The following is a 21,941-nucleotide window of genomic DNA, read 5'->3' as shown; positions in this document are numbered from 1 at the left end:
AGGAATGAAGTGATGGAGATGAAGAAATAGAGGGATGGAGGGATGAGATGGTACCATGTCATTACGGAGAACGTGTAGCTGGCAGAAATAGTGCTGACATTTCAGTCCGACTCTCCTCTTCAGTAAGGTGAGTTATGATCTTCTCATCCCACTGAGGAAGGGTTGGGGCTTTAAAACCCAGCTCTCCTCATACACACACTCCCAATCAATACCCACCATCTCCACTCTTCCACAGAAGAGTCTGTGTGTGTGTGTGTGTGTGTGTGTGCGTGTGTGTGCGTGTAGTCCTTTCATAGGTCTGTGTGTCCTGTACATTTGTGTGTGCAATTGTGTGTATCATGGCTCCGGTATGTTCCCCTACAGCAGACTGTCTGAGAAATCCAAACCCTCAGAGTTGCCAGAGATTCCACCTGAACACCCCAAACACACCAGCACACGCATGCACACACACACACACACAAACACACACACACAGGCCCTGCCTCTTTCAGTCTCCCTCCCTCCGTCATTGGTGTTCTGCTCACGTTGGCAGTCAGAATGACCTCAGTGTTTTAGCCTTGTTAGGCTGAAGGGAGTCTGTTCAAGTAGCCCAGAGTGTGATCATGCTGAAACAAGCGGTCTTAAAATTTACATAGTTCACACCGTTGTCTTCTTGGTTATCATACAACTCAATCTCTTTACTGGACCTAGGCAGTTGTCTGGAGGGACAGAGAAGTCTCCGAGCAGCCATGTTGTTCTTGTTCACCTTATCCCTGCACGGGGAGAGCAGTGTCATTTTGTGATTCACAAGGTTATCCTCTCTCGCACCTCTCCTCTTCTCTGCCTCTTTCATTTCCCTCCCTCTTTCTTTCATTTATTCATTGCTCTTCCTCTTTCTCTCCAGCAGGAGGGTGAGGCAACTCTGCAATGCAGACACAGCAACAACTTGGCCAATCAGCGTGAGGCAGGATGTGAGTGGCAGTAGAAGCAGCCAGTTACAGAGAAAGTAGAGCCATGGGGGAGGGGAGAGGGGGTCTGGGGGAGATCAGCAAAAGAGATCGGGAGAGTTAAATCACAATGAGAGAGAAAGAGAAGAATAGAGAATGAGTGAGAGAGAGATGGAAATCAGGTGGAGAGAGGGTGAAGATAGGGTGAAAATAGAAGCAGAGAAATAGAGAAGAGTGTTTGGACAGACACTAGTTTGCATCAATCACTGGCTCGCTCGTTCCCTCTCTTCCTCCTCTCTTTTTCCTCCATCGCAATTTCTCATTGGCCAGCTTGAGTCCTCTCATTGCAGCCCTTCTTACTCATCAACTGGCTGAGATCCACCAGCTCCCCCAGCTCGCCTCTCCCCAAGGCCCCTCTTAGCAGAGCCCTGCCCAGCCCGGGGGTATGCTGCTGGGCCACGTAGGGCTGGCCGCTGGGCGCCACCATGGAAGTCGGAGGCAGGGGCATGGGCACCATGCCATGGCTGCTGAGGAGGTAGCCCTCCGGGGCAGGCCAGCGCAAAGGCAGGGGCTCACCGAACTCCATTGGGGCGCTGGGGGCTGACACCACCCTCCGACGCTCTGGCGAGTCCTGGGGGGTCATGGGATACACATACTCTCCGGCCGACTTCCTGAGGGGGGCATTTGGTGTCCCCCTGCCCCCTTTCTCCCCCGCTCCCCGGGGCTTGCTGAGACAGACGTAGTGCTGGCGCGGGGTCTCGCTGCCTCCTCTCCCATCCACCCCGTGCCTCCCCCCTCCTCCTCCCCCTTGCTGGAAGAGTCTGGTGGTCAGGTAGACGGCAGTGGAGGGGTGGTGGGAGGGCGGCAGGGGGCAAGGGGAGCCCAGCCCCACCGAACCCCCTCCCAGGTAGGTCTGGCTGGTGTCCCAACCCCCGGAGTTGGAGTCCGAGAGGCGCAGACCGCGGCGCTTCTGCTGGGGCGTGTGCTCCGGAGTGGGCAGGAAGCCAGGGTCCAGGTCCCCAGACTTCACCCAGCCGTTGGGCATGACAAACAGCGTCTCCCCGCCCTGGGAGCAGGGCCTGTCCCCGCCTCCCTGGCGCGTCACACTGAGGACTGAGCCGCCCATGCCCCCTCCGGTGCCCAGCATGCCCCTGTCGCGCCGCTGGATGGAGGACTGGGGGGTGTTGCCGCCCTGGCGACGGCCAGCGGGCTTGTGGGCCATGATCCAGCAGACGGCGAGGCCGGAGAGGGCCGCCCCGATGGTGAAGGCGGAGACCGCAGATGCCACCAGGAGGTTGAGGGAGACCAGGCTCTCGGGCTCAATCAGCAGGCTCTGCTGGAGAAGACCTGGGCAGGGGACACACACAGTTACAGATGCAGAGTTCTGCTCTCATACCCTCTCCTGTTCTACTACATTTAGCGTACGGCTGCTGTATACATCCCAGAAGCTCTGACCCTCAATGTTCTCCAGCTTGCCCCTGTGGATCTCAAGGCTCTGGGCTGTGAGAGGTCTGCGCTTTTCATCAGTCACACACCAGTCAACTCTGCTCTCACAGTTTTCCACTGTGGGCTTTCTGCTTGGCGTGGAAAGGTTTCTCTCTGCAACACGTCATAGGTTGGGTCTGGGTTTCCAATGTGCAAGCGCTAATCGCTCCCATCTGAGCACACAGCAGCACACACGTCTCTGGTCTTGGCACTGGCCTGTGGTCTGTCACCACCAGCCCAAACTCCCAGCACCCAACCAGGAGTGAGCAGGAGATCTAGACTTAGAATGTGATGTGTAGAATGTGGTGTGAATGTAGAACAGGCTTTGTAGCAGTGTAGAGCTGTTGTACAACTGACAGAACAGTTATCACGAGTGGACTCATTTGACAACATTGACAACTGACAAGTCAGAATTGACATTTCAGGATGTAAACACAGGTTTTCCTGACCTGTCTGTGGAATCAGTGAACTGTTAGCTCTGTGACTTGGTGACATCATTGTTAACTATGCAAGTCTATTGGCTGGCTTTATTATCCACAATGCCAGACATGCAGCTTTGGGCACAGAGATTTGCATACTGAGATGTGTCCTCCTTTGACAGAAGAGGCATACTGCTTCCTCTGTCAACCAATTAAAACTCCTCATGCTGGGAGGATTTTGACTGAAGCTATTCAGCGGAGATTGAGACCAGATATCTAAAACCTCAGTTAATGAAGCTGCTGCACAAGCTTGCACATCCTCACAATCTGCACACAACATGAAAGTATGTTTGGGTCTGACACAATTGATGCCACAGAGGATAATCCCTGTGACTACAAATGAACAATAGCACGCTGATTAATTAAACAGAATGCGCTCACATTGTCATTAGTTAAGCATGAAATTGAAATCTAGCCAATTTATCCATTGCTGCAGGGCAGAATCCCACCACTAGGTGGGGCCTGCTGTTGGGCACCAGAACAGTTTGTCCCAGCAGGCAGGCAGGCAGGCAGGCAGGCAGGCAGGCAGGCAGGCAGGCAGGCAGGCTGATATAATACCTCCATGCAGCCAGCTTGTGTAGTTATGTCACCTACCGTCACAATCTCCTAGGTGGGAGGAGCTGTTGCCATACTCCACGTCTTGCTGAAAAGGCAGCCTGCAGCAAACGTGAACAATGGATTACATGATTGACACCAAGTGATGTGTAATCACCACAATAAAGCAGATTCAATATAATATTCATGAAAATCATTTTAAAAACCTAACCTGAACAAAAATAGCATAACATAACATAATAACGTATCGAAATATAACATTCAATAGCATCAAAATAGAGCTAACTGAAACCCCTCGTCGGAAGAGGTAGTAACCTAGTAACCATGATCATCTTACCGTGTCCCTGGCCTGAGGAAGGAACAGGTGCTGCCTCTGGTCCAGCCACAGTAGGGGTCTCTGGAGGCCAGGCAGCTCCTACACACACACACACACACACACACACACACACACACACACACACACACACACACACACACACACACACACACACACACACACACAGTCAAGCTGATGATTCAGAATGAATTCTATTCGAAGAATATTGTGTCTGATGCTGTGAGGGTGTGTGTGCGTGCGCCTGTGCCCACTTACTTCATACAGCGAGAGTGCAGATGGCAGCGTGCCGTGGGGACTCGGACCAGGCAGGAGGGGAAGGCCAGCAGCAGAGTGTGACTGGTGCGATCCAGAGACAGGGACAAGAGCTGGCGCGCCAGCACAGAATCCTCCCCACATCTACACAGAGAAGGAGAGAGAGAGAGGAGAGGAGGGGGAGAGGGGAGGAGGAAGAGAGACGGTAGGAGGAGAAGAAAGACCGAATTGACCCTTTGTTTGTTTCCAGCCCTAAGGACCCTGACCCTAACCACAGTGATAGGACAGTACAGTGGACAGGAGTGTTGGTTAGCAATGCTATCATGCACCGGTGGGGTGATGAGCAGCATTCTCACTTCTCTGGGTTGAATCCCTCCACCTCCTCCAGGAACACACTGCCGTGGGAGGGGGAGCTCTCCTCGTTGGGCACCATGAGGAATTTGAGGATGGTCCCTCGGGTGGAGCCCAGGAACAGCACAGTCCGGTTCTTGTGAGGACCGGCCTCCATGTCCACCACCATGGATGTCAACTGGTACCTGGACCAAGAGAGAGAGACACCGAAAGAAACCACGTTAGTGACAAAGAGAAGGAGACCGATAGAAACTGCGAGAAAAAGGCAGGGGCGAAGGGAAGAAACAGATCAGACCTTCAGCCACATTAGCTGTCAAGTCTGTATGTAATGTGGTGTTGTGTAGCGTAGCATAGGCTGGTGCAGTGTAACCTAGCTCAGTGCAGCTTAGCACCGCGTGGCGCAGTGTAGGTTGGAGAAGCGTCGCTTCACAAGGCCTCTCACCTGCCCATGGTCTTCACCACCCAGGGCCTGTGTCCCAGCAGAGGAACAGTCTCATCCATCAGAGGGTGAGTCTTAACGAAGTTCAACACCTCATCAGGGTAGGAGCTGGACGAGCTGAACCGAGAGCCCTGCACCGCGCAGCCCCCTGGCCTTGGGGAGGGGAAGAGATGAAGAGATGGAGGGGAGAAGGAGAGGAGAGACAAGATGAAGAGATGGAGGGGAGAAGGAGAGACGAGAAGAGATGAAGAGATGGAGGGGAGAAGGAGAGGAGAGACGAGATGAAGAGATGGAGGGGAGAAGGAGAGACGAGAAGAGATGAAGAGATGGAGGGGAGAAGGAGAGGAGAGACGAGATGAAGAGATGGAGGGGAGAATGAGAGGAGAGACAAGATGAAGAGATGGAGGGGAGAATGAGAGACGGGAAGAGATGAAGAGATGGAGGGGAGAAGGAGAGGAGAGACGAGATGAAGAGATGGAGGGGAGAAGGAGAGGAGAGACGAGATGAAGAGATGGAGGGGAGAATGAGAGATGGGAAGAGATGAAGAGATGGAGGGGAGAAGGAGAGGAGAGACGAGATGAAGAGATTGAGGGGAGAATGAGAGACGAGAAGAGATGAAGAGATGGAGGGGAGAATGAGAGAGAAGGAGGGAGACAGTTAGCTGCAGTGTAGTTAGTTGAAGGATCTTTCAATAAAACAATTTGTTTCTGCTTTAGAGCTTTGTCTGGGATATTAGGCTGTGTGTGTGTGTGTGCGATTGTGTGTGTGTTTGTGTGCGATTGGTGTGTTTGTGTGTGTGTGAGAGAGAGAGACAGAGAGAGAGACAGAGAGAGAGAGATAGAGAGAGAGAGAGAGAGAGAGAGAGAGAGAGAGAGAGAGAGAGAGAGAGAGAGAGAGAGAGAGAGAGAGAGAGAGAGAGAGAGAGAGAGAGAGAGAGAGAGAGAGACAGTGAATACAGAATACCTGGGTTTGGGAACCAGCTCATCAGGCACGGGTGTCCAGATGGATTCAGGGGATTTTTGCTCCTTAAAGCGTCCCTCGAAAACCCTAGCCAGCTGCTGCATGTCAAACACACACACTGCAGAGCCAGGGATACTGCCAGAGCGGGAGAGAGAGAGAGGGAGATTGCAATAATTAGCAAAAACATGGCCCACATTCTCCACTTCACTATAAAATACTTGTGATCTCATCCAATGAGTTGGATGTGGCCTAACAAAATGAGCTTTGTGTGTGTGTGTGGACGTACCTGTTAGGCGGCGTGGAAAACAGTCCCAGGATGACGTCCCGGCCCTGCATGCGTATGATGTCGCTGGTGGCGTGGAGCAGGTTGAAGTAGAAGTGAGAGTCTCCGGGGATGGAGCAGTTCAGCCGGGCCTTCAAGAAGGAAGTCCACTGCTTCTCCAACACACGCTGGGAGCCCCCTAGATCCCCCTTACACACACGAGCCACCCGGGACACCATCACCTACACACACACACACGCACACGCACACGCACACACGCACACACACGCACACACATGCGCACACAGGTAAGAAAAACGTGATTTATGAGAGAAATACAGAGACAGAGAGAGAGTGTATACATATATATATACTGTATATATACAATATATATAACTACCTTCTCTAGGTGGTGAAACTCCATGGCCATTTCTCTGAAGAAGAAGTAGATATGAGGCCCCCACTCAACTGCATTCACAAAGTACGGCTCTGAGAATAACAACACACAGAGGGGCTCAGTGCTGGAGGGGAGAGCGTGTACCAGCTCATATCTCCTAACACCACGCTGTAACAACAAATACAGCAATATGGTTGCTGGACTCCTGGGTCAGCCATGAAACATTTATGTCCTGTTTAATTCATCAGCATGGACAAACACCGGGACCTTATTTATCATTAATTCATCCCTGTCTGCTCTAGCCCTGACCTGTAGGTCTGCTAGTTGGCTGCTGTTTGTTTGTTTGTTTGTGTGTATGTGTGTGTGTATGTGTGTGTTGTTTCTGAGTGAGATGCTGATTGAAGAGTTACAGATAGGGCTGTGCAATGATATCAACAAGACCTTCTTCATTGATTCATTTGGCCTTAGTAATTCAGTTATTTTACAATTGTGAGCACATTTTCAATTTGCATTAACTGCCCTAAGGCTATGGCGGGTTGAGCTATGAGCCTGGGCCAATCAGGGACGGTGGTACCTCTGAACCATTTAGAGTCGTGCTTGACGGTGCGGAGGGCGAGGCTGTCTCCAAGGCTGCGGTAGATCACTGCGTCGATCGCAAGGAAATCAGTGACGGTTCCAGTGAAGAGATTACCCTCTAAGAAAGAGAGAAAGGGAGAGAGACAGAGAGGCCGAGAGAGAGAGAGACAGAGAGAGAGATAGAGAGACAGAGAGAGACAGAGAGAGACAGAGAGAGAGAGAGAGAGAGAGAGAGAGAGACAGAGAGAGACAGAGAGAGAGAGAGAGAGAGAGAGAGAGAGAGAGAGAGAGAGAGAGAGAGAGAGAGAGAGGAGAGAGAGAGAGAGAGAGAGAGAGAGAGAGAGAGAGAGAGAGAGAGAGAGAGAGAGAGAGAGAGAGAGAGAGAGAGAGAGAGAGAGAGAGAGAGAGAGTAGGGAGTGGGAGGGCGATGACAGAGTGAGTAAAAGAGAGAGGTTTGGGGGTTTAAAGTAAACATTGCAGAACATCTTATAAATCATTCCTGAGTACAGGGTTATGGAGCCCTCATCAGATGTCTAGTCTGACTGGTTCAGTACAGCTGGGAACAGATGTTCCGTCTGGAAGAGCCTTCACTAGAGCACGATCTACCTGCAAACAGCGCCACGTTGGCATGGCGTGGGTCATAGGGGCACCGAGCCATGCCGCTGACTGTCTCTCCCACCATCTCCAGAGAGTCTCTCTGTAACACACACACATGCACACACACCGTTTCCTGTCAGATGGACAGATCCATTTTCAGACTGATGAACAGACAGAAAGAAACAGATACTCACGGTGTAGTTGGCACACAGGGGGTTGAAGGCATTTGTTCCACACACAAACAGTCCACCATACTGGCTCAGTAGGACCTTGATGAAATTACGACACTCCCCCTGGTGACAGAGAAACAAGGGAGAGAGGAGAGCGTAGAGAGAAAGAGAGGAAAGGAGAGAGTAGAGAGAAGATAGGAAGAGAGGAAAGAGGGGGCCAGTCAGTGATGTAGGCACTCGGAACATTGGAAGTAAACCTGACACTGTAAGAAGAAGTACTAAGATAAGACCTGGATCTCTGTGCCTGTGGGGAAACAGCCGGAGTCTTAAATCTGGTTTAGAACCTCAACAACATGTTGAGATTGATCCCCTCATTTCAAAGGGAGCAATAACTTTCTGTGTCAGCTGGAGCTTTAGTAAGCGTGGAAACGTTCTCTCTTATGAGGCCCATCTGAGCTAACTAGACATGCTCCTTCACTTCCTCCCTCTCCTCCTTCCTCTCTCTCCTTTTCTCTCTCTCTCTCTCTACTAATGTCCTTTTCTCCGTACCTCTCACTTTCAGTCTCTTCCTGTCTTTTTTCACCACTTTTCCCCTTTCTCAATATTTCTCTTATTTCTCTCGGTCTCTCTCTCTCTCTCTCTCTCTCTCTCTCTCTCTCTCTCTCTCTCTCTCTCTCTCTCTCTCTCTCTCTCTCTCTCTCTCTCTCTCTATCACACACACACATACACACAAACACACACCTTTGATACTGGTAGTTTTTTCTCCTTCCTCTTTTCATCTGTGTCCCTTGATTTCACATCCCTCTCTCTCCCTGTGCGCTCTCTCCCCCATGTTCTCTCTCTCTACCTTCCCTTTCCAGCTTTCTCTTTGCCTCATCTCCTTTTATCTCTTTCCAGAGTTCTTTTAATCCCCATGTAGCATAACTCTCTCATTTCCTCTCTCATCTTTCCATCCTTGCCTCCATCAGTCCTGATTTCTTCTCTCTCCCTTAAGACTGTTTCACTCTTCCTCTTTTGTGTCCTACCACCCCCCCCCCCCCATTTCCTTTCTGATTCTGGCCTCATTCTGTCTCTTTATGTGCTTGGCCATGCATTCATATGAAGCTTAGATCCGTTTTCCAGGATCAGATTCAGTGCAGAGCTTCCGATCATCCCTCTCGATGATGTGTTTGCCCATCCCCTCCTGTGTCCTGGAGGGTATGGGCAAACACGCAGGTGTGTCTGGTTGCAGCTGTGTTGCTTTGTGTGTATGTAACGCATTAGGACCCCTGTGTATGTTTGAGTGTGTGTAGAGGTGGATGCAGGTGTTGGTCCTCAGTCCTAACAGTGGGTGGGCCTGGGTGAAGTTCTGATGAGCCTGGCTCATAGCTAATCTGAGCATGAGTCTGTCCAGGTGTGTGTGTGTGTGTGTGTGTAATATGAACCAACCTCATGTTTGCCCTTCATCCTGCAGACTCGGATATCGTTCTTATTGGATTCCCACGTCCGCTTCTGCCATGAGAACAAAACATGACAAGGGTGAACGTGTGTGTGTGTGTGAGCGTGTGTGTGTGTGTGTGTGTGTGTGCGTGTGTGCGTGTGTGTGTGTGCGTGTGTGTGTGTGAGCGTGTGTGAGCGTGTGTGAGCGTGTGTGTGTGAGCGCGTGTGTGTGGGTGAGCGTGTGTGTGTGAGCGCGTGTGTGTGTGCGCGCGCGTGTGTGAGCGTGTGTGTGTGTGAGCGTGTGTGTGTGTGAGCGTGTGTGTGCGCGTGTGTGTGTGCGCGCGCGTGTGTGTGATGGGGTCATGATCTTACCTTGCTATAGAACATCTCCTCACCAGACATGTTATTATCCAGTTCTACTCTGTACAGGTCATCCCTAAAACACACACACACACACAGGTTACTATATATGTGTGGGAGGCCTAGGGGCAGGAGGTGAGGGGGAAGGGGTTGTTGCCTATAGTCACCTAGCTCCGATGTAGAGCGTGCGGTTGATCTGGAGGATGGTCTGGATGTGAAGCTCCTGTCTCTGGGCCGAACGGTGAGCTCTACCCAAAAACACTGGATACCTCCGCACCACTGAGAGACAGACAGACAGAGAGAGTGTGTGTGTGAGAGACCGAATGTGAGTGTGTGTGAGAGACAGAGAGAGAGAGACATTGTGGATGCACCCCAGGGAAGGTTAAGAGTAGAGGACATTGTGATGTCTCCACTGGGAGCCTTCATCAGGAACCGGGCTAGGAGGGGCGACAGGAGATAGAGATCCATCCCACTGTCCTTGACTGCAGGGGTGGATAAAACACATAGCCATCCATCTCCTCCTCTCCTCTTTCATTCTCCCCATCTCTGCTCTCTCCTCCCATGGGGACCTCCTCCTCCTCCACTTCACCCTCGTCTCTTTGAAGCTGTACCTCTCCATACCTCTCGTTCTCCCGCCCCCGCTCCATCTCTCAGAAACAAAACAGGTTGACAGGGATAGTCGTTCCGTCTAGCTCCTTGGCATTGTGGCATGGAAGATTTCTAAGAAAACAGCTTAAGACCAAGACTATGACCCCTGACCTGTCTGTCTGACAGTCACCAGAAGTCATCAATCAATGCTTCATCAATGCTAGACTGACACACACACACACGCACGCCCACACACAAATACATACCCTCTAAGGGAGCGTAGCTGAGGGGACTGGGTTCCTCTGGGAAAGAACCCTCAGCCAATCGCAGGAGCAGGAGTAGTAACGTGAGGGGAGGGGCCATGGTCGTCATGGCAGCAAAGCACAGGCACTGTGAAAGGAAAGGGGAAAGAAAATTTGTGACCAGTCGGGTGGCTGTGCGTGTGTGTATATCTGTGTGCGTGTGGGCATGTGTGTGTGTGTGTGTGTGTGAGAGAGAGAGAGAGAGAGAGAGAGTGAACAAGCGGTCAGCGGGGAGTGTGAAAGGAGAGTGGGCTGTGTCAGAAGGTCAGGAGACAGAATGTTGCCACCAATCTGGCTTTAGCCCACTGGTCATTGTGTGAATGGACGCTCTATGTGGCCCCATTGTCCATTCTGGGCACTATGGCCTTTTCATGTGGGAAGGAGACTAATTGTTGAGTAATTTTAACTGAATCCAGAGCCATATACTCCCCTTTTTGGGCAGTATAGGCTGGTCACAGACCTTGAAGGCTGCTGTTGGAGCTATTGTCCCTAACACTGATTGTTTTCCTATATATGGCCATCCAAAGGTCAAGGAAAACTCTGTAGACCAGCTTGAGTCAGTCACTGTGACGGGAGGGAGGAGGGAGGGAGGGAGAGGAAAGGGAGATGCAGGTCATGTAGAGAGGGAGCTGGATGGGTGTGGGGGGGGTGAACAATCATTCAGCATTCTACAGGGGTCAAGCATGCTAGGTGTCATGGGTAAGGGTGGATTTCTTTCAACAAAAGCCACCAGGGGGTCAAAAGGAAAGAATAACTGCCCCACACACACAAATGCCCACATTTAACAGGGGTTAAACAGTCAAAGTGTGAATAAACATTCATCGGCACATTTATCTCCACATCAGTTTCACACTGAACCAACTGTGTAGAATAACCTTTCAGATGAGCACCCACACACATTGTCCAAACAAATGTGCACACACATACAAACAGCCAGCTGTCCTGTGCTGTTGCCACCATGTAACACCAGAAGAAGCAGGAGAGGAGGAGGGAGGGAGAGAGAGAGAGAGGACAGCAGAAGAGGAGACAGCAGGGGATGGGGAACTGTCAGTCTTGTACAACCCATGACAACGTTCCCAAACATGAGAATAAGATGGAGGAAAGAGAGAAAGAAGAGGAGAGGAGGAGAGGAAAACGACCTGAGAGGGGGGAGATACAAGGTCTGAAAGAATTGAGAGAGTGAAGGAAACGGAAAACAGCGTACTATCTATGCTGTTTCAATCAAATGGACGTAGCTCTCTCATCCCCCCATCCCCTTTTCATGTCCACCCTTCCTCCCTCTCCCCTCCTCCATCATATCCTTCCCTCTTCTCTCTCCCTCAGTCGTTCTTTTCCCTCGCTCTCTATCTCTCTCCATCTCTGCTGGCCTGCCACAAGATAAAAGTATAAATGACTGTTGTCACAGAGATAGAATAGAGAGTTGAAAGGTAGATGGGCTGTTGTTGCTAAGGTGATAAGATGACAGCTCTTATTAGATGTGCAGGAGCACGTACCACACATACCCCCCCCACACACACACACACACACTGCAGTATGCAGCTGTCGTATTGCATTACAGGCACATGGCATTTGAATGACAGCTGGTGGCAGGGAAGCCTAGAGAAGCTGAAGAGCCAGAGAGCTCCACTGCAGTCCAGATGAGCGAGGTGGCTGGAGGAACAACCCCCCTCTCTCTCCTCAGTGGGGATGACTCTAGGGCTGCTCTAACCAAGGAAGGAGGACCCAGACTGAGTCTGGAACTTGGCTGTCAATGCCATTCCAATATGGCCGATTCGGGAGATAATATAGTACCATTTTTCCTCCGTTCCATTTTGAAGCTTTAGAAAGGATATTTCGATTCCCTTACTCTGACTGACCCCAACCGTGAAGCCAGTGAATATAGAAAATATATACACAGACACACACACATACACACACACACACATGCACACACACATACACATAGCTTTCAACCAATGAGGGAGGATGCATCCTCATTAAAGTTTGTATTGATCAAGGTTATTGATCTCCAAAATCACATCAGATCTAGGCCAAGGGCAACATATTGAAGAACACTATTAGCTATAGGGGTGTCAAGGGCTGTATATTGCAGCATGCTACTGAATTCTCAGAGAGGCTCTAGGGCTCTTTATCAAACGCTATTGGCTATCCATATGAAATAAGAGCATTGGGAGGGAGAGAGAGAGACAAAGAGAAAGAGAGAGGTCAAGTATTTGTTCCACTCAGTTAGATCACTTTTAATTTGAGTGGCTTAATGATGTGATACTGACATGGTTGTCATGGTCACCAGCTGTGGGGGATAGATGGAAACAGTTACATATAACATAAGCCACACATTTAGCCAATCAAATGCTTTTACCCACACCATTAAAAATCATTGTCTCTTACCCACACCATTAGCCAATAAGCTGCTATTACATATGATATCAGCCAATCAGTAATTCATTCCTCCTCCGTTATTACACAATCAGGACAACACCTACCCAAAACCTTCTATCATTCTATCAAAGCTGAGGTGTTCTTCAGAATCTGCTCTCTCTGTGCTGCGTTAGTGTGAGAGGGCGAGCAGGTAGACATTCCAGGGAGTTGAGCCTGGGGCACACTGCAGCAGGGAGTTGAGCCTGGGGCACACTGCAGCAGGGAGTTGAGCCTGGGGCACACTGCAGCAGGGAGGTGAGCCTGGGGCACACTGCAGCAGGGAGGTGAGCCTGGGGCACACTGCAGCAGGGAGTTGAGCCTGGGGCACACTGCAGCAGGGAGGTGAGCCTGGGGCACACTGCAACAGGGAGGTGAGCCTGGGGCACACTGCAGCAGGGAGGTGAGCCTGGGGCACACTGCAACAGGGAGGTGAGCCTGGGGCACACTGCAGCAGGGAGGTGAGCCTGGGGCACACTGCAGCAGGGAGGTGAGCCTGGGGCACACTGCAGCAGGGAGGTGAGCCTGGGGCACACTGCAACAGGGAGGTTATCACCTTAGCAACAACAGCCCAGCTTATTATTGTGTAATAAGCTGGAAGGACACCTACAAGGTCTGGAACACGACACACACCAATGTTTCTGATGTATTTTCTGAAGGAAAATGCAGCAGTGTTTGTGTGTGTTGCATTTGTATTCAACTCCTCACATATTTCACTGTGGTGATGTGTCTGGAGTGTGTTTTGGTGTATGACCTGTTCATGTAAAATTATGTCCTTGTGATTGGGCTCTTGGGCAAAATATATTATCTCTAGTTAGCTACTAAAGCCACTCTTCCCTGTGCCCCTGTTACCGTAGCAACCAATAGCAATGTCAGGCCACAACGTTCTATTGCAGCAGATGTAAAGGGAATCAGGGTGGATTCTGTCTCTCTTACACACACACACACACACACACACACACACACACACACACACACACACACACACACACGCACACACACACAGGAAGGCTGTCTTTCAGAGAGGGGGATGGGGAGAGAGAAGGAGAGAGGGGGAGAGGGGCAGAGAGGAAATATGTGATTGAAGATTAAGTGGACTTTACACCGCATTCAAATATTGACACAATATAAGAATCCCTTCTATCAGCACTTCAATTTCAAATGACACTCATTTCTGTCCCAGTAAAACACTTCCCTTTCTGTCTTACACTGTTATAAACCATTTCCTGCGAGAACTGTGGATGATGGTTTTCCAACACAGCCCAACATGACAGCAAACATGATAAAAGATTTCATTACAAAAACACCCCAAACCAGGACCACATCATAAATGAGTTGGATGTGGAGGATATGAAACGACTCTCATTACAGTCAGCTGCTGTTTACATTGGGCCATGCCTCAGTCATGGCTGACAGATAACCACACTGCCTGCCGGTGGGGAGTGATTGAGGAGTTTCATTGTTGTGTGTTCTAACCGAAGGGTGCCGTGCCATGACAGCGGAGAATAACACTCTACAGTGGGAAGGCTTTTAGCCGACACATGTCCTCTCTCTTCTTCTCGCTCTCTCCCGCTCACTCGCTCGCTCGCCCACCCTCTCCCTCTCTCCATTCTACTGTCGTCGTACCAAGCTGGCAGAGGTGCGTGTCGCTGAGAGACTGGCAGAGAGACTAAGACATGACGTTAGGCCCACATCAGACAGACCTGACTGAAGGAGACATATGCGAGGTATGAGAATCTGCTTTAAAACCATAGAACGGCCCCCTTCTCGCTCAGTCTCTCGCTCCTTGTCTCACATACACATGCTGTACACACAACCACACTTTGTGTGCCCCCCCCGTCCCCCCGTCCCCGTCCCATGCATACTGCACAACTCTCACACACTCCCCACATTTAAGAGTCCGTGCAGGTTAAGAGACTTGGATTCAGCAGCAGCACCCGGGGGTGAGTTGTGTGTGTGTCTGTGGGGGGCGGGGGGTAGTGGGGGGGGTACACTGGGATAAGTGGGTCACCTTCACTTTCACACTGCTCCACTCTAATGGCCTGATACAGACAATGATACAGGCTCGGGCCTGTCTGCTTGGCAAACAGAAACCCCGGAGAAGACTAAAGAAAACGACCAGCTACATGCTGACTAACAAGCACTCAAAAGCAGACAAAGGCAGACCATGCCCCTCCTCCCCCAACACACACACAGATTTGCAGTAGAATCAATCAGGTCATGTCTTTATCTTATCAGCTAGGAGGCCTTAATGGCTAATACACTCTTCCCCTAAGTGTCTAGGAGTTGAAGAAATCTGGTTTTTCTCAGTTAAATGTCCTTATGCACTATTCCTTCTGCAGCCTCATTTATATGCTAATATGAAGGTTATGTCTGTACAAGGCCCCTACGCATCTGTGTGTTATCAGTGAAGTGTGTATGAGAGAGTGAGTGGAAGAGAGAGAACTAAAGAGTGAGAGAGAGAGAGATTCCCATAACCCCCTGGGTTTGGGCCATAGGTAATTATAAAGGCCTGGCCAGGACTGGAGAGGAGCCCAGACAGAGAGCCCATGTCCTCCATCTCCTCTCCTGCTACCAGCCACTCTGCCCGCTGATGTGTCTGGAGCTCACCGTTGGACCTAAATAGTGTCTCCCCGACTGTGAGCTGTACGGCTCCACTACTATACCACGACAGCAAAGTAACATGGGAAAGTGCCCAGATCAGATGCGAGGCAAACATCAAGACGAAAGAAAACACCAGGGTTTATATAAGGCTGCTTCAGGGTCTGCTGTTAAGTGGAAGCGAAGATTGGAGGGAAAGGTTAGACAGCTGATCCTGGTTTGGCTGGAGGTGATGGGAAGCTGTTAGAAAGGCCAAGAGGGTGAGATCTCTATGCTCATTAGCATCACACCTCAGATCCTAATGGCCTCATTTGCATATGCATCACCCCTTCTCTCTTTGTCTCTCCCTTTCTCCACCTCTTCTCTCAGTTTTTCCCTCGCTCTACCAGACGTATACAGTAATATTTGACGGAATAGACTCAAAAAGGAACACTTGCATGGTTACAGCTTGAAGTCTCTTGACCCGTGGGTTATAAAGAAACAGCCTTTCAACAGCTAAGGCTGCAGTGGAAGCAGAGTATTTATGGTGCTGCACTAAACTCAGGAAAATACAGACAACACACATACACACACACATACACACACACGCACACATCTCCTGCGCAGCGCCGAGCTGCAGCAAGGGCAAACGTTACTACACAGAGCTCCACTGCAGCAAGCACATATACATTCAGTTCACAGCCCTGAGCTCGAGACAAGGACTTGAGTATGCAGCACACACACGCGCACACACGATAAGCACATAGGCTACTGTGGTAGGGCACACTCCAGCACACGTCCGTGAGTCTGAAAGATAGACTGCTAAACGGCTGTGGAGATGGGGGTACACTTGTGTCTTTGTTCACTATCACAGCTGCTGTAGCTGACAACCGTACAACTGCACAATGTTCCGTCTTGGCCTGTGTTAGTGAGAACCAGTGAGACAGGTTGATGAAATCGGAGCCACTGTTGTTTTCGGTGCTGCAGTCACCTGTAATGAAGGTAAATATAGCTTCTCTGACATCCGCCAACTCAGGCGATCGCATCTCTCCACAGTCAGTCTCCTTAGATAATGAATGGGGTGTGCTTGTATATGGGTGACGCATTACAATGGTAGGGGCTGAGGCATACACGGCACACACACACATGCCTGCACATATACAATAGATGCACACGTACATTTACTCTCACCTTAGAACGCACGCATTCAAGTGCACACCTACGACAAGCACCGGTGTATAGACGTTGATCAAATGCGCGCACACACACAAACACACACACACACGCACACAATGATAGCTCTCCCCTGAGAGCTCTCTCCTCTCTCAGGTATAATTGTGTTGCTGTTCTCCTTCCCTCTCCTCTGTGGCGACTGGGCCTCTGATGAAAAGCCATAATTAAAAGAGAGGCCTCAGAGTCTGTGTGGAGGTGGAGGAAGGGATGGAGGGAGGGATGGAAGGGTTGGGAGGAGAATAAGGAGGAGGAGACAGATTATCCACAACAAAACATAATCAGACTAAAAACCATCTAGAGTGGCAGAGACAAAGAAGTTGGCTGTGCTTTTATCTCCCAATAAAAACGTCTTCCAGCCCTGTCTGTCTGGCTTCGCTGCCTCGCCACATGCCTGGCATAAACACTCTGTTGCCTACCTAATCAGAGAACACACCATTGGATGGACGCAGCAGAAAAGTATGAAAAGGCTACACTTCCAAGAAAACTCCCAAACACCATGCATGGCTACAATAGAACAGAAAAGTCAAGTGCCAGCTCCACTTGCATTTCTGAAAAGGTTGCCTGTGCATGTATATATGTGTGTGTGTGCGCATGAGTGTCTCTGTGTGTGTCTGTGTGAGGTGGACTGATACTTTATCATGCAAATGAGGACTCGGGAGGTGGGAAACAGGAGAGAATAACTACGGTTCTAGAGAGAATACAGATGCTGCACTTTGAGCCAACCTGAAGGTCAGTGCTGAGGGAACGGTCTAATGTCACATAAAATGAGCCAGTTAATGTCTTGTGATAAAGCAGCAGGCTTCTGAAAATAAGACAACCTGTGCACTGCAGCATGTACCTCAGACATCTGGATTCTAGTTGTCTATTTATATAATTGTTTTGTTCTGGAGCCTGCACTCTGTGTACGGGTGCATGGAGTGTGTGTGGCAGACTTAGCTTAGTGTGTCTTGGGCTGCAAGGGTCTAGTGAAGCCACGTGCTTGTAAAGTAAATGTGTGTGAGCGTCACTATGCACACTGAAGAGACCACACGCTGAGCACAGGGTTCCCTGGATCGCATCTAGCTCTTGGAGGGCCCCACCAGGAGGAAAGCAGGCCATAAAACGGACCATAAATATCAACACGTTAGAAAATAGCAGTCCGTGGAGCTTTTCATCTGACGCAACACACAGCTCTCACACATGTTCAATATGTGTGGGCCACAAGGAAACCTGTCCCAACAGATACCTGTAGCACCAATAAACATGTCTGTTTTTTATGTATATCAGAGAGGGAAAGGTGGTCTGTCACATACATGCGCCCAAAAGGTTCAGTGGCTGATATGGAGCTAACCAAATGGTTTTCTACAAGAGACCTCTCTTTGTTTGCTGTATACTGACAGTAGGGCCACATGGCTGAGTCCAGCACCTCTGCCCTCTTAATCTAGAAGAATGGCTTCCTGAGGTCCCTGCTCCTAGGACCCATGCTAGTATAGGTCATAAAGCAGATGCCTGCGCAGTCAGAGCCCTATAATCCATCTGAGCTATACAGGCTCTTTTCAGTCTTTTTTGATGAGCTAGTGCATTGGGAATCCTGTCGGTTCACAAACACTGGCCCACTGTGAAGTTAGAACGGCAAAGGATTTTCACACTCTGAGGGAAATGGGAGTTTTTAAATAAGAGGCTTTATTTGTCAGGACCACAGTGCAGATTCATTTACTGCTTCAGAGAATAAGGAACAGCTATGGTGTAAGTGGATTGGAAACCTGGCTGTTAACAAATTTTTTATTGACACTTCCTCTTAGTTGGTTATCTCTTTCTGTAACTTTCAATTAGCACTGTTTTAACGCATATTGCAAAGGTGCTGAACTTGACACAGGAACTGTAACCTGTTAAAAACAACGCCCTATCCTCCTGAGAAAAGCCCACAGCAGGCTCGATTTCATTAGCTCTTTTTTGGTATTTTTTCCTACAATCCTGCATATGTTTGCCTGGAAGTGCTGTTATCAGCTTAGCATGTGTGATTGAGTAGGGTCCTGTCAGATCAATACTGCTCATTATAGTTCCCTATGGAACTAGACTCCCTCCAGGCTCAATTAGATTGCTTTTACCTGAAACCTTGACTAGTTTATCCATTCCATTGGGTTTTCAACTTGGTTTCTCACTTGATTTTTAAATTGAATTTCTGTGGTTCCATGGTGGTGCTGTTATTTTATTATGGTTGGATAATTGAGGTTAGTTGGCATTTCAATTGGTTTGTGTCAATATTTAGTTGTTAGAAGCCCTTTTGCATTGATGTGTTTGTTGGTGTTGTGGTGGTAGTTTTGAAGGGTTGGTGTGCAGTCAAAAAAGATTCAGAAGAAAACAGTGGCTGCACCTGTTGTTCCCTGTGGTTGCTGTGTGTTGGGGTCAGCACCTGCTAGCAGGGCTGCTGTATGGCTGTCTGTGTGTCCAGCAGGGATAACAGGGAGACCATTCACACACCCTCAGACTGTCTTCATCCCTCCTCTCTCACTCCTCCTCTCTCTGTCTGTCCAGCTCTTTTTATCGCTCTCTGCCTCTCGCTGTCTCTCTGCCTCTCGCTGTCTCTCAGCCTCTCGCTGTCTCTCTGCCTCCCGCTGTCTCTCTGCCTCTCGCTGCCTCTCTGCCTCTCGCTGCCTCTCTGCCTCTCGCTGTCTCTCTGCCTCCCGCTGTCTCTCTGCCTCCCACTGCCTCTCTGCCTCTCGCTGTCTCTCTGCCTCTCGCTGTCTCTCTGCTAATCACTGTCTCCCAGAGCCTCTCGCTGTCTCTCTGCCTCTCGCTGTCTCTCTGCCTCTCGCTCTCTCTCTGCCTCTCACTGTCTCTCACTGTCTCTCTGCTAATCACTGTCTCTCTGCCTCTCGCTGTCTCTCTGCTAATCACTGTCTCCCAGAGCCTCTCGCTGTCTCTCTGCCTCTCGCTGTCTCTCTGCCTCTCGCTCTCTCTCTGCCTCTCACTGTCTCTCTGCTAATCACTGTCTCTCTGCCTCTCGCTGTCTCTCTGCTAATCACTGTCTCCCAGAGCCTCATGCTAGTTCCTTAATCTTTCACTGCAATCTTCTCTCTGCTCTGATTTTCTGCCTTTCTTCCCCACCCCCTTTCTCTGTCTCATCAAAACATAAACAACTGCAATGATAGCCTGTAAAACTCTCTAGCCTTGAGTGTAAATGGGGGACTTGTAAACAATAAATAATACATAACCAGTAAATCACTAGTGGCCCCAGTCGGACGGTGGGTAAGTGAGCAGTTTACTTGAGTATGGTGGAAGGCAGCTTAGAGGGCCTTCAGTGGACAGCTTGCAACTGTGCTGGAAATACAGAGACGAGGAGTTTGACTGTTTCCTCTGTGTTTTGTCAGTGTGCCGTGGGTGCTGGCTTGTTGATTCCTTTTATCTGAAACACAGCTTCCTGACCAATTTTACCCATCCAGAAGTCTGTTTGGATGATACGGATTTCACCCTGGGGCTTCTGAAACCCACAAGAATTGTGGAAGAGATGAAGGACTGGATAAAAAGATTGGGATTTTGTTTTGCTGTTCATTTAATTTGTGGTACACATTTAAGCCATACAAAACTAGAACCAAAAACTCAATGAAGATGCCAATGGAAGTGGAACAACCTCCAGCACCAAGACAACACAGACTACTGAGACTACCTATATGGCATTTTGTGGAACAAAACTCCACATATACAGCTCTTCAAATATACAAAGACCTTAAATAATAAGATAAATCATCTTAAAAGAGGGTTCTCGTACCTAACAAAATAGGAAGGATTTTTTTTTTTGTATGACCCATGTTTCAACACAGCCTGTTCACCCTATTGGGCTCAAACACACAACACATCCTGCGGCTTCTGTAATTCTGCCACAGAGAAAGTAAGGATCTAGTCAATGGGATCGAAAGCAGGCACATCAACATATGTCTGACCTTTAGTCTGGATAATTGAAAGCCTTAATCAAGCCCATAATCAATCATTGATAAAACATAATTTTTCAATTACACTCTTTAAAGAAAAGAGAAATTGCATGATTCTTATTTTTATATTCATGATTTCTGAATGATTGAGTAAATAACCTATACTTTATTGTAGCATGAATGCTCTGAAAGTGAACTGTCATTAGAAATTTTTAGTGCATGCTCCAAGCAACACAAAATGTGCTTTGCAACATAAAGAACCAATGCAGCTAATGAAATCATCCATTCTGCCTAAGCGAAAGATTTCAATGACACAAAGGCAAATTATTTACAATGTCTTGGGATGTTAAACAGTGGTAACTAGAGAATTGAGAACGTACTACTGTCGAACCAATAAACATATATCAGATAGATACACATATTTATTCAGACACAGGAACATGCATTCCATGTACATGTAACCTTTAGGAGTATAAGCCATTTAAGGTGCGGTCGCGGGGAAAATCTTATATGAGAATCTTATATTTCATTATACCTGTTCAACCCCCACCACAACGGTCTCCCTTATCTAATGTCCGTCTATGTCACAATTTAGCGCTCACCGTGCCAGATGGACAGGTATAGTGGTTCTTTGCCAGGTGCCAAATTCCCTCCTCGCTTCAAGTCGTTTGTTCTTCTCGCGGTACAGCAAAAGCAAGGGGTATGTGCCGATGTCCTCTTTATCCACAGGTCTCCGTAACCACAATGCCTTGGTAGGGTTTAGTTTTAGTGACTAGTTCCTTTCGGCCGCACCTCACCTGCCTCTTCCCTGTACGACTTCTGCGCGTGGCCGCAACATCACCGTTATCTTTCCTTGTGAGCGCGTGCGAACCGCCCAATCAAACACACTCGTTGAATGAAAGACTGTTCCTCTTCTTTTTATATTATGCTGTTCATTTAGTCTGATCCAGGGCTGAGCTACGCTATGGACCCAGACATCAAACATCCGCCGTACATTCCCCTAAAATGGAAACCTACAATAATAAATGCATACATTCGATCAATTGTCTTCAATACGCAAAGCTTTTCTTTGAACAATATCATAATTCTCAATTTACATCTGCTCCAAATAAACGTCTCTGACTGACGCAGTGAATCTCGTAATAGTCGGTAAGGGCTGGCGCACGGAGGGTCTGATCAGGGGCGGGTTGCAAGACCTGAGACAGAGCACCCCGCAGTTTGAGCTCTGTTGCCTGTATTGGTCCTCAGGCTCCTCCGCACCCCCCCCCCCCCTTTCTCTATCTTTTTTTGTCTGTCACACAGAGACAACTACACAAGCAAAATAAAAGTTGGATAAAACCACAGTTGTTT

General features: G+C 49.2%; 1 protein-coding gene across 1 annotated transcript; it reads right to left on the bottom strand.

Annotated features, from left to right (window-relative positions):
• Positions 1-302: 302 nt before the first annotated feature.
• On the bottom strand, positions 303-21,817 carry sema6ba (sema domain, transmembrane domain (TM), and cytoplasmic domain, (semaphorin) 6Ba). The gene is made up of 17 exons (XM_062481831.1): positions 21,194-21,817; positions 10,420-10,543; positions 9,733-9,844; positions 9,578-9,641; positions 9,215-9,277; positions 7,811-7,909; positions 7,626-7,716; positions 7,018-7,137; positions 6,447-6,535; positions 6,071-6,288; positions 5,788-5,919; positions 4,828-4,977; positions 4,391-4,570; positions 4,038-4,178; positions 3,783-3,860; positions 3,485-3,546; positions 303-2,273 (listed from the first exon to the last, which is right to left on the bottom strand). The coding sequence occupies exons 2-17, from the start codon at positions 10,523-10,525 to the stop codon at positions 1,246-1,248; spliced, it is 2,733 nt and encodes a 910-aa protein (XP_062337815.1). The 5' UTR covers positions 10,526-10,543; positions 21,194-21,817; the 3' UTR covers positions 303-1,245.
• Positions 21,818-21,941: the final 124 nt, after the last annotated feature.

The sequence above is a fragment of the Osmerus eperlanus genome, chromosome 16, assembly GCF_963692335.1.
Source record: "Osmerus eperlanus chromosome 16, fOsmEpe2.1, whole genome shotgun sequence".
In the NCBI taxonomy this organism is placed as follows: domain Eukaryota; kingdom Metazoa; phylum Chordata; class Actinopteri; order Osmeriformes; family Osmeridae; genus Osmerus; species Osmerus eperlanus.
This window is presented reverse-complemented; position numbering and strand designations above follow the sequence as displayed.